We start from the raw sequence: 12500 nt of genomic DNA, 5'->3' as shown, positions 1-12500 counted from the left end.
TTAACAGTATTTAAACATATTGTCATACATTTTTAGACGCATACCAATTGCACACCATAACTGGTGTTTTTATTTTCACGAACAATATTTCTGCCAATTGTGCTCCACTTTGCAGTGACCATTTAATTGAAAGTGATAGTACATTTTGTTTTTTTGGTGACTGCAGGTGTGTTTTTGTATTGTATTTCTTTTGGAAACCTAAGTGTCGTTTGTGGGATTTTGTTTGTAGATTGTTTGCCTTCGCCTCAATGTCTTGCCGGTGGTGTGTACGCTCTAAGGTTTGCTCGCCTACAGGCAACGCTCTTTTCGTTGTTTGCTCAGTCATGTTTTTTTTCTCCTCTTTGGTGGACCAGACCCTGCTGTATGATGTGACACTGGTACAGACCAGACCCTGCTGTATGATGTGACACTGGTACAGCGTGGGAAACACTGGTTCTCAGAGCTGCAAACAGAAAGGCTTTCATGGATGAGGAGTAGACTGAATCATTATTGCATTACCTCAATTGCCAATAGATAGTTGTGCAACAGACATTTATTTATATGGAAAAGTTAGAGATTATAACTTTTCACACTGTACTATTTTCACATATCTTGACGATTCTTTTTAAACCAAAATCCCTAAAAATCATTCCCGCACCTCTTAAAAATCTTGAATCTGTAAAAATGAGAAGCCGTGCTGTATCATGGATATCGGAACAAGGCTTGAGTGCCATAGCCAGCATAGCCGTTCCAATATTCATGATATAGCATAGCTTCTCGTGTGTTATTGCTTATATACAACAGGTTACATTGTTGGGAAAGATTAAAGGATAAATACAGACTATTTCAGTATATTTTATATCCATTTCAGTCAACTGCACCAAGAAAAGCATTTCCGAAAGTGATCACGCTGCTAAGGAATTTCAAATGGTAGCGAATATTCCCTGGAGGAACAGCGATGCCTCAGTTGTCATGGGTTTGGAACCATACTGTATGAAATGGAAAGTGTCTGTCACCTTTTCTTTCAGCTAGTTTCCCACCCCTGGGTTGTGTTCAAATTCAGCGAACATTTGCAAACTATTTAAAACTTTTTTCAGTTAGCTTTGTGTTTGCCACAAACGTTTGCAAACATAAGCCAACGGTCTGATAAGGTAGTTTGTGATGAACAAAAGCAGGCGCTGGACTGAGGGAAATGTGATTGTGTGACTGAATTAATTAATTGGATACCGGAGGTCCTTTCGTTCGTATTAGCGGGACTACATCCAAAATTCATCATCCAGAAAACCATCGTTGATCACAGAACGGCTCTCCATTCAAATGGATCCGTTCAAAGAAAACCTTCGGCCAAAACATTTGCCGCTGTTTGCTGAATTTGAACCCTGGATACGACCTGTTATTCCATAGCGATGAACAACGAGATCTAGCAACCAAGACCTCATTTTGAGAACCTAGCTAGCCATGAACAAAGTTTCTTAGTGTATATTTGCTTAGTGCATATTTGCTAGGCAACATTTCAACTGTCCAGTTGTCAAAACTAATTGCCAACAAACTAGCTATGCTAGACAGCTATTTTTCCTCGATAAATTGATGTTTGTTTGGTACGTTATATTGGTCTACCTAGTACAGTAGCCAGTCACAGAGTCAGGAGTGACTAGTCTCTCTACAGACTCAACTATTATATATTATATATTATATATTATATTGAATCGCTACGTAGCTTATGTAGTGTATCAGCGAAAGAACTCATGGGTCTGGCGTTGAGACTAGGAGTGACAAACTCAGCTTGCTGTGAACGACAGTATTGTAGGCCAGTTGGCTAGCTAGTTTACAGAGCTCTAGGGAAAGATATTGTGATATCAAGATATTCTCAACAATTCATTTAGCAGTTTGTTTTGTTTATGGTGCACAGCAAGCAAAGCCAGACTCAGCACTTCAGCAGCCTGTAGACAGAGACCACAGACACTGCTAGTCTAACGTTAATGACACAGACACTGCTAGTCTAACGTTAATGACACAGACACTGCTAGTCTAACGTTAACACTGCTAGTCTAACAATAACACTGCTAGTCTAACGTTAATGCATCACTCACTGATGCAACATTCAGAAAGTTTGTTTTTAAACATAGCAAGGGGGCATCCTGGAATGACAGCCAGAAATCAGATGAGTTTGTGGCTCCTGTAAAAATCAAAAGCACACAGCCAGTGGCCCAGTGATTTACATTTACAGGTGATTTAACAATTCAAAACCGTTTGTACAGTTCAGAATGCTTGTTTGCTTGTATAAATATGCATATATTCTAGTGTGTATGCTCTAGGCTGATTGTGTTGATTTCTTCGTTCCTCTGTGTCAGAGGCATGGGGGCGGAGAGATGGGTTATCGGGGGTTGGATTCATGTTTGATGCTGTGTGTACCTTTGTGTGTATGCTTATGAGTACGTATGTACTGGTAATCTTTGTGTGTATGCTTATGAGTACGTATGAACTGGTAATCTTTGTGCTGGGGAAAAAGTAAAACTGATAAAAAATCGATGACAAACGTGAAAAGCCCATTGTTACAGTATATACAGGACTGCAGTAAACAGTGGGATACGAAACTGTGCTGTTCTTCCTTTGTTGTCTCACCATCACTCATGTGGTAACCAGAAGAGTGTGCTGCTTGAGTTGACTTGCTCTGAAATGTGTTTGACCAGCTGACTCCTAACTATTGTTTTTTAAAGACGGTTTAAGACTCTTACTGGTATTGTGCTGATGGAGAGGAAATGTGCTAATACTACTATTACTACTGCTATTAATACTACTATTACTACTGCTATTAATACTATATTACTACTGCTATTTGGTGAGCTAGTGCTTCTGGGCAGTAGCCGATAAAAAAAGTTAGGCCAAATGCTTTTTTTAGGCATGGTTTAGGTATGCGTGTCGTTAAAGAAATAATTATCATAAAAAAGAGTAGTCAATATGCCAGGGTTCATCTTTGCAAGTCCAAAACTGGTTACTTTATTCCAAGAGTTTAAGAGTTTGCAAAACCGGGCCTTCTGGAAGGAGACAGGTTCCACCAGAAGCCATGATCATACTCATCAGCATTATATCCACTGTGGGTGCAAACATACATGAATGTGTAAACTCTGCTAGCCAATTATATAAGAGCGTTATCAGAGTAGGGCAGTTCTACAGGTCTGACCTGTATGTGAAAACCCCAGGCCTGTTTATGGCCTTGGGAAACGGCTGCTACGACATAAAAGAGCTGTAAAATGATTGAACAACCCCCTTCCTTATGAACAATGTCTAACCAGAGAAGCATGAAGGCGAGGAGAGAAATGTTCATGTAAAAATGTTCTCCCAAACTCACATATCTACATAAGTTCTGGTTACACTGGTGTCAGACATGAAATGATAAATATAGATTTGTATTTCTCTATTACAGTGTCCAAGGGCTGAGACACTGACAGATACAAGCTCTATAGCGCTGCTGATTAAAAGACTTGTGTATATGCACACACACACACACACACACACACACACACACACCTTTCTCTCTGCCCTCGCCCCCCCACACATGCACATACAGTACACAAATACACACACACACATACAGTATGCATGTACTGTATATTAAACACACAAACATAGCGCATGTTTAAACATGCACACACACATGCACGAACACACAAATACAGTATGCATGTATATTAAGCATACGCAAATACGGTGCATGTTTAAACATGCGCACACACACACACACACACACACACACACACACACACACACACACACACACACACACTGCTGGCAGGTCAGGGCAGTAGATCACTCAGCTCTCCCAGATCTGCTCTCTGTCATCTCATGCATTCACCCAGACAGTGAATTATCATGTGTCTGTGACACAGAAATGATTATGGGATAAAATTGACTAGCGTTTTCCAAAATAATGTGTTGTTTGGTGATGATTTTAAAATCACAATGCTTTGAAGGGTCTTTTTGTGTGAAATCATGCGGGTAAATGTTTGGAGAGGGGCTGCTATGATAATCGTTTGGATCATTGCAGGTTATGAGGGAGAGTTTCCTTCAACAAACTCTGCCCCCTAGTGCTGAGAGCAGACATTACATGGACATGTGTGTAGTGTAAAAAGATACTTCTTACTCAGTCTGTTAATAATACAAGATATAGTATTTATACATTTCTTGACAATATTCAAAACAAATAAGAATGCAACATCTTAATATAATATCTCACAGAGAAATAACCAAAAACATTGGGGTTAACCCACATTAATACAAAAATACATCTAGAAACAGGTCTCATATATCTATAATATACACTGTACTCTACTTACAACAACACATGGATACAACTCTCACAACAATAGAATGAGCTGTGAGCGAACAGTCTAGACGCTTTACAGCTGCTGATATATACAAGAACATGGACCATGACTACTATGACTAACCAATATATACAAGAACATGGACCATGACTACTATGACTAACCAATATATACAAGAACATGGACCATGACTACTATGACTAACTAGCACGGCTTCACTATAGCAATACATACAGCATCAGTGAAGGGCACACATTCAAGGTCATCTATCAATTCTAGGTCATTTATCAACAGATAAGGTGGGATCCAAGAGTTCTGGTCAATACTGGCCTGAGAGACTTGTTCATTAACAGTTACATGACACCTGCCTCAGAGACTACGGTTGAAAATTAGCCAATCTGGCTACACTGGCATATTTACAGAAATGTTCCTTAATATACATCACATGACCCCTAACCCCCTCTCATAAACAGGGCTTTAGCTTCGCGACGCCAGCGGGAACCTAGAGACTCCATGGTGCTGGTGGGGGGCATTTATACCGAGGGGTGAGTTTAACCAATTAAACTCCGTTACACACACACACACACACACACACACACACACACACTACGGCGTACTACATACCCAACAGCAACAATTGCCTTCAGATCGAAGGTTGTTACACACTTATTTACAGCATTGACAGCATCAGAGATGTCATATTCAAAGATAAAACAATAGGCTTCATCAAGGACACAGAATATTCTTTTTACATTCATACGGCTACTTTCAGACACATAAAGTACTTTTGTTCTGTTCATCTCTGATAACCTCAAAGACGGCTTCCGGTGTTTTGAAGGGAAGCATCAGACATCATTGTCCACCTGTGAATGACTTCTCACGAAAGCCGTGCAGACATCTTGTTTCTCTAGAACATGCTAGAACATGACCTCCTCACAGCTGCCGTAGTCGCTCTCCACCATGTCGGAGCCGTCGTAGCTGCGCTGGTTGGGCGCGGCGCCGCCCATCTGGGGGGCGGGGCTGGGCGCGGGGCAGTCGGCGTAGGAGGGCTGGGCCACGCTGAGCCGCATGCTGAGTCGGCGGTATCCGCCCGACACGTTGTCCAGGCTGTGGGCGTGCTGGGTGGGGTAGTAGCTGATGGCCGTGTACTCGTTGGGGCACTGGGCGCTGGGCAGGGGGAGGCCGTCGGGGCCCAGGAAGTCGTCCAGGTTCTGGTTGCTGTAGCAGGGCGGCAGGGGCGCGCGCCGGTCGCAGCGGTCCAGGGGGAACGGGAACCCCCCGAAGCGAGAGTTCCTGCGCGAGTCCACGGTGGTCACCGATGGGTAGGCATCCTCCACGATGTCGAACTGAGGGAACTCCTGCACGCTGGGCCGGCCATAGTAGTCAGGATCCGCAGGATAGACTGGAAGAGAAAACTACAGTTAAGACCCTGGTACACCCCTATAAGACCCTGGTACACCCCAATAAGACCCTGGTACACCCCTATAAGACCCTGGTACACCCCTATAAGACCCTGGTACACCCCTATAAGACCCTGGTACACCCCTATAAGACCCTGGTACACCCCTATAAGACCCTGGTACACCCCTATAAGACCCTGGTACACCCCTATAAGACCCTGATACACCCCTATAAGACCCTGGTACACCCCTATAAGACCCTGATACACCCCTAAAAGACCCTGATACACCCCTATAAGACCCTGTTACACCCCTATAAGACCCTGGTACACCCCTATAAGACCCTGATACACCCCTATAAGACCCTGGTACACCCCTATAAGACCCTGGTACACCCCTATAAGACCCTGGTACACCCCTATAAGACCCTGTTACACCCCTATAAGACCCTGGTACACCCCAATAAGACCCTGGTACACCCCTATAAGACCCTGGTACACCCCAATAAGACCCTGGTACACCCCTATAAGACCCTGGTACACCCCTATAAGACCCTGATACACCCCTATAAGACCCTGGTACACCCCTATAAGACCCTGATACACCCCTATAAGACCCTGGTACACCCCTATAAGACCCTGGTACACCCCTATAAGACCCTGGTACACCCCTATAAGACCCTGATACACCCCAATAAGACCCTGATACACCCCTATAAGACCCTGGTACACCCCTATAAGACCCTGGTACACCCCAATAATACCCTGGTACACCCCTATAAGACCCTGGTACACCCCTATAAGACCCTGGTACACCCCTATAAGACCCTGGTACACCCCTATAAGACCCTGGTACACCCCTATAAGACCCTGATACACCCCTATAAGACCCTGGTACACCCCTATAAGACCCTGGTACACCCCTATAAGACCCTGGTACACCCCTATAAGACCCTGTTACACCCCTATAAGATCGCAGAACACAAACTGAGGTCAATGGACGTGTTTTCCCTATGAAGTTTTTCCGCGGTTCTGTCGTCCGTGTAGGAAAACAGCATCACTGACCGTGATTTTAAAAAGGCCTACACACAGAATTTAAGCATATGATCCAAATATCAACTGAAACAAGCGTGACTTTAAGCAGACAGCCCAGAATCCAACCAGTCAGAAAAACACACAAACACAAACTCACCTTCATAGTCGGCCTCCCATGTGTTCTTCACCACCGACTCGTTGTCGGAGCTGGAGTGCGGGCGGGCGGGCAGGTTGGGGGCCACGCTGCACACCACCGGCCCCTGCATTCTGGGGCCGGAGACCCCGCCCTGGGAGGCCAGGTCCAGCACCTGGCTGCGCGGCCGCAGGGAGCGGAACGGACTGTGATCCAGGTCATTCCCAGAATCCACCAGGGCGCTGAACTCCACAGAACCCACCAGGGTGGTCATCTCCACTGGGTTCACTTCCTGCTGGTCAGCCATCATGCTCTTGCCCAGACTGGGCTGGAAATACCTGTATGACGAGTCCAGCATTACACATCCTTCCCAGAAGCCCACATCTCAATGAAAAACGTTCTCATTCTCTACATTTCTGCCCAGAGAGTGTGAACGAATGTTACAGGCTAACGCCACACACTCTAACTTAAACTCCCATAATCCTTAGCAATAATTTAAAAACGTGATGACCATTCCCGTACCCATTGGAGTCCTGAACGCACGCCGGCTTCTTCTTCCTCTGCTGGACGTAGCGCTTGCGTAGGCAGACGAAGACGCCCACCAGGCCCAGCAGCGCCAGCAGGCTGGCGGAGATCTCCAGGACCTCCAGGTACCCCAGCGCCGGGGCCACCAGGGGCAGGGCAGCGCAGTCTCTCTCCGAGAGAGAGCAGTTCTGACACCTGAGAATGATGGGATGAGATCAGGACAACGACAGAGGAGAGGTGATGTGGTGGCTGTGTGTGTGTGTGAGTCTGTGTGTGTGTGTGTGTGTGTGTGTGTGTGTGTGTGTGTGTGTGTGTGTGTGTGTGTGTGTGTGTGATGGTGGTGGTGGGGAGGGTGTGTGTGCGTGTGTGTGTGTGATGGTGGTGGGGAGAGTGTGTGTGTGTGTGTGTGTGTGTGAGTCTCTGTGTGTGTGTGTGAGTCTGTGTGTGTGTGTGTGTGTTTGTGTGTGTGTGTGTGTGTGTGTGTGATGGTGGTGGGGAGGGTGTGTGTGTGTGTGATGGTGGTGGGGAGGGTGTGTGTGCGTGTGTGTGTGTGATGGTGGTGGGGAGAGTGTGTGTGTGTGTGTGTGTGTGAGTCTCTGTGTGTGTGTGTGTGTGTGTGTGTGTATGTGTGTGTGTGTGTGTGTGTGTGATGGTGGTGGGGAGGGTGTGTGTGTGTGTGTGTGTGTGTGTGTGTGTGAGGTGTACCTGCTCCCAGTCCTGTGGTGTGGGCAGGTGCAGATGTATCCCTGGGTCTGGGGCACGCAGACGCCCCCGTGAGCGCAGGGCTGGGAGGAGCAGGGGTCGGCCAGCTCACAGAGAGAGCCCCCGAACTGGACCACACACCTGCAGCTCAGCTCTGGAGACAGGTCAGCACACACACACGCGCGCACACACACACACACACACACACACACACACACACACACACACACACACACACACACACACACACACACAACAGGATCAGCATCTTGCATATGATCAAAGCAGCTTTATCTCCCAGCAGTGGGAGAGTAATGTTGGGGGGTCCTGGTATCTCCCCAGCAGTGGGAGAGTAATGTTGGGGGGTCCTGGTATCTCCCCAGCAGTGGGAGAGTAATGTTGGGTGGTCCTGGTATCTCACCATGTGGAGGGTAAAGAATAAGACGTCTTATTTGGAAAATATTTTTTTCAGCATTGTGTTCTTATCAGCTCATTTGTAAACCTGCCCTGAGTTGTGTCTGGGTGAATAGTCAGCTCAGTAATACTGACACAATCAACGTGTTTCTCTACAACACTAATACGTTTCTCATGCTAGAACCTCAAAAGCACAAGGTAGTAGTTTGGGGCAGGGCTGCTACTGTAAGCAGGTTCCAGGTTTTAAATCCTTCTAATGCTGGTTCTTCTACCAACCCTAACCCTCCACTAATGTGCTTTCATCCAGTAATCCCAACCCTCATCCTCAATCTAATCTTAACCACTCAAGATGAACCTTGAATTTCATGTTTTCACTGAGGCGTCCACAGCTCTGATAAAAATGCTGATAAGCAGGCTTCCAAATAGCACATCCATAATGATGAGATCCCGATCTGACTCTGGCGCAGGTCTGACACACCCTGCTGCTTGTCAGCTCCCATGGATGTTTGTTCTTTCAAAGCTATGAAAACACAGTATTAGAAGGGGGCGGTGAGAGGAATTTCCATGGAGGATTTTTTATATAGGACTCTTTGTTTGTGTGTGTTCCTCCTCACACACCCTGATTACTGTTCTGAGACGTTCATTTCCACCGTGCTCAGGCAAGGAGCAGATGACGTTAAACCGAGAACAGAAATCTCCCCGTTGCATTTCAAAAGTGTTGAATATTCCCTCTCCCTCCTGCCCTACTGTAGATGTGAAGGTGTATTGTAGATGTGAAGGTGTACTGTAGGTGTGTAGGTGGACTGTAGATGTACTGTAGATGTGTAGATGTGTAGATGTGCTGTGGATGAAGCTACTGTGCTGAAGCTCACCTCCATGCGAGTCCTCCTCACAGGCTCCTCCGTTCAGACAGGGGTTGCTGGCACAGCCCCCCCCCCTGCCACAGCACCGGAACGCCCCAAACACCCTCCTCCGCCCCGCCCCCGTCCACTCCTCAGCATCGCCTGCTCTGATTGGCTCTCCGTTGAACTCCAGGCCATCCAGACATCCCGTGAAGCCGTGCGGGTGGGCGTCGCCGTGCGGGTGGGCGTCGCCAGCGGGCCCGGCGAACAGCAGCGCCCCGTGAGGCCGCAGCATGCGGCAGGACTCGGACAGGACCACGGACGCCGGGGGGAGCTGATCCAGGGTCAGCCTGACCACCGTGCCGTTGACCTCCAGGACCACGCGGTGCCACTGGCCATCTGACAGGGGGTCAGACCTTACGTGGACGCTGGTAGGGAGCGTGTTTCCACAGCTGTACCTGAACCCCAGCTCCCCATCGGCCAACTGGGGGAGAACCAGAGAAACGCTTTAGGATGACGGTTAACATCTAGAACCTAGCAGAACTGATGTACCACTCAGAACCTAGCAGAACTATCCACAGGTATAATACTGATCTACCACTCAGAACCTAGCAGAACTATCCACAGGTATAATACTGATCTACTGCTCAGAACCTAGCAGAACTATCCACAGGTATAATACTGATCTACTGCTCAGAACCTAGCAGAACTATCCACAGGTATAATACTGATGTACTGTTCAGAACCTACCAGAACTTTGTGTGACCTGCTCCAGCATTTTCAGTAGCAGTTTATATATTTATTAAGTTTGTAAACGCTTTTTAACGGTGTAAAATATCTTTTGCAATTCCCACTATTAACTGCCTTACTACTCATCAAAGTCAGCTGTCTTATCCCCTGCTCGAGACGTTATTGTATAATAATAATAATAATAACAAATCTAATAATTTTATTAATATTTTTATTATTAGTGTTATATTTTCATTTAACTAATTTATTTTGTTCTTTCGTTCTATCTTTGTTCTAATTTCTTTATCATGGGTGTGTAAGTAAGTAAATAAGTAAGTTTTATTTATATAGCGCCATTCACAGCACGAATGCACAAAGCGCTTTACAATACAAATAACACATAAAAAGGGAAGAAAGAGCGACATACAAAATACAATACATACAAAAAATGTAAAATGGAGTCAAGCAGAGAGAGAGAGAGAGAGAGACCTTCAGGACGCCCCAGTCCGAGGCGTTGGTGGTGAGGATGACGCCCTGCTGCTGGGAGGTCCTGAACCCCAGAGAGACACGGAACCCCTGGTTCTCCTCGTCCATCTGGTGGAGGAACTTCAGGTAGCCTTTCCCCTCAAACCTCACAGCAGACTCTGAATGGAAAACAAACACAGGTATCATCGGTCAGATCACCTGACACTCGTGTGTACAACTGTTATCCTGAACATGTACTTGATGAAACTGTATATTAAAGAGCCATGGAGGTCTCATGATAGAAAACAGAGAGAGAGGAGAGGACTCAGATCAGAGAGGATAGGAGGCAGGTAAGAGAGGAGAGGAGAGGAGGAGAGGACTCAGATGAGAGAGGAGAGGAGAGGGGAGGAGAGGAGAGGAGAGGAGAGGAGAGGAGAGGAGAGGAGAGGAGAGGAGAGGAGAGGAGAGGAGAGGAGAGGAGAGGAGAGGAGAGGAGAGGAGAGGAGAGGAGGCAGGTCAGAGAGGAGAGGAGGTCAGAGAGAAGAGGAGAGTAGAGGAGAGGAGGCAGGTCAGAGAGGAGAGGAGAGGAGGCAGGTCAGAGAGGAGAGGAGGTCAGAGAGGAGAGGAGAGTAGAGGAGGCAGGTCAGAGAGGAGAGGAGAGGAGGCAGGTCAGAGAGGAGAGGAGAGGAGGCAGGTCAGAGAGGAGAGGAGGTCAGAGAGGAGAGGAGGCAGGTCAGAGAGGAGAGGAGGCAGATGAGAGCGGAGGCCTGTCCCGTCAGGCGCGTGGTACCGTTGCAGGGGCAGGCGCTCTCCCAGGCGTGCTGGGGGGTGATGAACACGGCCCTGGCCGTGGCGTAGAGGTTCAGCCTCTCCGCGCTCAGAACCACCGCGTTCCTGCAGCCCCGCGGGGGACAGCCGGCCCCCAGGCACCCGTTATGGCTGACCCTGACCACGGTCAGCCCCAGGCCGTCCTCCACGTCCGAGATGATCCCCGCCAGCCTGGCCGTGGGCAGCGGCCGCACAGCGCCCCCCGGTGGCCTCCAGAGCAGCAGCGCCTCCAGGAGCCGGGAGCCGGGGGTCTGCTGGAGGCCGGCCAGGTAGAGGTCCTGCCGGGCGACGCCCAGCGCCGAGCTCAGGCTCCTCTGGAGGCCCCTCCAGTGGTCCCCCACGAACTCCTCCGGGGACAGCCCCGCCAGCTGCAGGCCCAACCCGCCGTCCAGCGCTCTCTGACCGGCCGCCCACACGTGAACCCTGACCCCCGTCCACACGCTGAACCTCCCGTCCGACACGCTGACGTTGAGGGCGTAGAGGCCCGGCTCCAGGTGGGCGTGGGCCCGGATCTTCCCGTCCGCCCCGTCCACGGAGAAGCGGGCGCCGGGCGGAGACTCGGACACCAGGAGGAAGCGCAGGACGTCGTGGAGGTCCTGGTCAGAGGCGTGCAGCTTCCCGATGAGCGGGCCGGAGAAGAGGTCTCCGCCGGTGGTGATGAACACCTCCAGGGGCGTCACGGAGGGAGGGTACCTGCTCGGCTCCGTCACGTTCACCTTCACCACGCAGATGGACGACAGGGGAGGGTGACCGCTGTCGGTGACCTGAGGGAGGAGTCAGTCTGGCGTCAGAATGCGCTGATACCGCGTCTAAAGCACAATATATGTATGCATGCTGGATGTCCATTTGGTTTACATTATGTGTTATAGAGATATCAGACAGCAAAACGTTGAGTTCCTTTCTTTCCGTGACGTCTCTCTATATCAGCTGGATGGTGGGAGAGACGCACCTGGATCTTGAGCAGGTGCTGCTGCTGAGCCCTCCTCCTCAGGGGGGCGGAGAGGGACAGCAGGCCCCCCTGGTCCACGTGGAAACGCCGGCCCTCGTTGCCCGACACGATGTGGAAGGAGAAGGGCGGCCCGTTGGCCGGCGTGTCCCGGTCCGTCACCAGCAGCTGGAGCAGG

The 12500-nt window shown here is 48.7% G+C and overlaps 2 protein-coding genes across 3 annotated transcripts in view; one reads left to right on the top strand and one right to left on the bottom strand.

Moving 5' to 3' along the window:
* The window catches only part of slc36a1 (solute carrier family 36 member 1), a 14012-nt gene extending 11466 nt beyond the window's left edge, over nt 1–2546 (top strand). For both annotated transcript variants that reach the window (XM_084459439.1, XM_084459440.1), the window contains exon 12: nt 1–2546. This exon is cut by the window's left edge and continues 1360 nt beyond it. The gene's annotated coding sequence lies outside the window, so the exon portion shown is untranslated.
* Nucleotides 2547–5221: 2675 nt separating this feature from the next.
* Nucleotides 5222–12500, bottom strand: part of fat2 (FAT atypical cadherin 2) — a gene marked incomplete at both ends in the record, with an annotated part of 38187 nt that continues 30908 nt past the window's right edge. Inside the window, 8 exons of the mRNA XM_084459571.1 lie at nt 5222–5706; nt 6896–7209; nt 7394–7591; nt 8102–8252; nt 9385–9838; nt 10573–10727; nt 11339–12140; nt 12326–12500. The exon at nt 12326–12500 is cut by the window's right edge and continues 23 nt beyond it. Coding sequence (XP_084315697.1) covers nt 5222–5706; nt 6896–7209; nt 7394–7591; nt 8102–8252; nt 9385–9838; nt 10573–10727; nt 11339–12140; nt 12326–12500 — 2734 coding nt within the window. The remainder of the gene's footprint in view (nt 5707–6895; nt 7210–7393; nt 7592–8101; nt 8253–9384; nt 9839–10572; nt 10728–11338; nt 12141–12325) is intronic.

This window comes from Borostomias antarcticus, assembly GCF_949987555.1.
Source record: "Borostomias antarcticus genome assembly, chromosome: 28".
Lineage (NCBI taxonomy): Eukaryota > Metazoa > Chordata > Actinopteri > Stomiiformes > Stomiidae > Borostomias > Borostomias antarcticus.
Note: the sequence above shows the minus strand (reverse complement) of the source record. Positions and strands in the feature narration are given on the sequence as shown.